This window comes from Castanea sativa, chromosome 11 (genome assembly GCF_040712315.1).
Source record: "Castanea sativa cultivar Marrone di Chiusa Pesio chromosome 11, ASM4071231v1".
Taxonomy (NCBI): domain Eukaryota; kingdom Viridiplantae; phylum Streptophyta; class Magnoliopsida; order Fagales; family Fagaceae; genus Castanea; species Castanea sativa.
The window spans coordinates 26,125,194-26,127,253 of NC_134023.1; the positions used below are offsets into that span (position 1 = coordinate 26,125,194).

General features: G+C 41.6%; 1 protein-coding gene across 1 annotated transcript; it reads right to left on the reverse strand.

Annotated features, from left to right (window-relative positions):
• Window positions 1-1,166: 1,166 nt before the first annotated feature.
• LOC142616284 (uncharacterized) lies at window positions 1,167-2,060 on the reverse strand. Its single transcript, XM_075789164.1, has one exon. It carries the CDS (start codon window positions 2,058-2,060, stop codon window positions 1,167-1,169), a length of 894 nt encoding a protein of 297 aa, XP_075645279.1.

Genomic DNA, 2,060 nt, shown 5'->3' on the forward strand with positions numbered 1-2,060 from the left:
TCCACTACAGCCTCTCTATTCCTCTCATCAATTTTGGCAAACAAGAGTAAATCATCGGCAAAAAAAATATGGGATAATCCAGGACCACTACGAGATGCCTTAATCTTCTTCCAACTCCCTTCTTCACATTTCAAGTTGATTAAGGTACTCAAATACTCCATGCAAAGAATGAATATATATGGTGAAATCGGATCGCCTTGCCTCAAGCCACGAGATGGGCTAATTTTTCCAATCTGATCTCCATTAAAAAGCAACGTTGCCAAAGTAGTAGAGATGCAAAGGATAAGCTCCACTGTATCTAAGTGAAACCCCAAACTCACAAGCATACTCCTCACAAAGCTCCATTTTAAACGATCATAAGCCTTTTCAAGATCAACTTTGATAATCATAAATCCTTCCTTTCCTTTCTTCCGCTCAATAGTGTAGACTAATTCTTGAGCTATGATCACATTGTCAGTACCTCTTCTACCTGAGATAAAGGCAGTTTGAGAGGGGGAAACCAGAGTGGGCATAAGGCGTTTCAGTCGATGAACAGGGATCTTAGTCACAATTTTATAAGTTGTGTTACACAGGCTGATCGGCCTAACATGGTTAATGTTTTTCAGACCAAGTTTTTTTGGAATGAGGGCAATCAAGGTCCTGTTAAGGTGTTCAAGTACTTTCTTTGTTGTAAAAAATTTTTTGATTTCAAATTTCACAGACTCACCCACAATCAACCAAAACTTTTGGAAGAATCCGGGATGCAGACCATCCGGGCCTAGAGCTTTGAAGGTTTTCATAGACTTTAAAGCGAATAGAATTTCTGCATTGGAAGGGAGAGCAGCCAAGTTTCGAGCTTCCGACTCAGACAAACAATGCCCCCAAATAGGGATACGAACAGGGGATATATGGCACACCTCCTGGTCAGTATTATACAACCTCTCAAAACCATTAACAAAAATATCTTTCACCCTCACAATGTCTTCCTCCCATTCACCATCAGCTTTCATTATCTGATTAATCTTGTTATGGCTCCTACGGATAAGGGTGGAGAGATGAAAGAAAGTGGTATTTCTCTCCCCTTGGATTAACCAGTCCGTTCTTGCTTTAATCCCCCATAGCTCTTCTTCCTAAGTCATAATTTTTTCAAGCTCCTCAGAAAGCCAAGAATGCATGTTGATCAATCTCTAACTTGGGTACTGAGCCAATGCTTTTTCAACCCCTCCTAATCTTGCCACAAGATTTTTTTTCTTCCAAAAAATGTTTCCAAACTCCTCTCTATTCCAATTTCTAGCTTTAATAGTAAAGGTACTGATTTCACTTCTAATATCTTGTTGGTTTCCTTCCCATGCATCACAGACAATAGGAGGAAAACTTGCATGACTGAGCCAAATCGGTTGGAACCGGAAAGGCCTTTCACCGGTTCTAACAGGAGGATTAGCCAAGGTTAATAGCAGCGGGCAATGATTCGAGTTAATGCGAGCAAGGTGCTTAACAAGGGCCTCCGGGAAACAAGCCTTCCAATCCAGGTTAGCCCAGACCCTATCCAATCTACCTTGAATTAAGCCAGGAAGATCCCTCTTATTTGTCCATGTGAACTTTGGACCCGTGAACCCCAAGTTAATTAAATTACAGAAATTCATACAACTTACATATTCCTCAACCCTCCTTCTACAGACCCCATTACCCCCCATTCTCTCCTCACAACAAACAACATCATTAAAATCTCCCATGATAGCCCAAGGGAGGTTATGCCTTTCAGACAAAACTTTTAAATTACCCCATAGCAAACACCTTTCTCTGAATCGTGGACTACCATAAATAGAACTTAAAAGCCAAGGTTGAGCATGGGAACTAACCTGGACAATGGCATGAATTTCCTGCTCTGTCGCCAGGAGGATGTCCATTGAAACCAAGTCAGATCGCCATAGGAGCCAAATTCCACTAGCATGTCCAATGGTCTCCGTAGAATAAGCACCATCAAAAGGCAGACGCCTGATGATCATGTCAGCCCTAGGATCATCAATTCTAGTCTCTGTAATCACAAAAATCACTGGTTGATGCCACTCCACCAGGTCCAT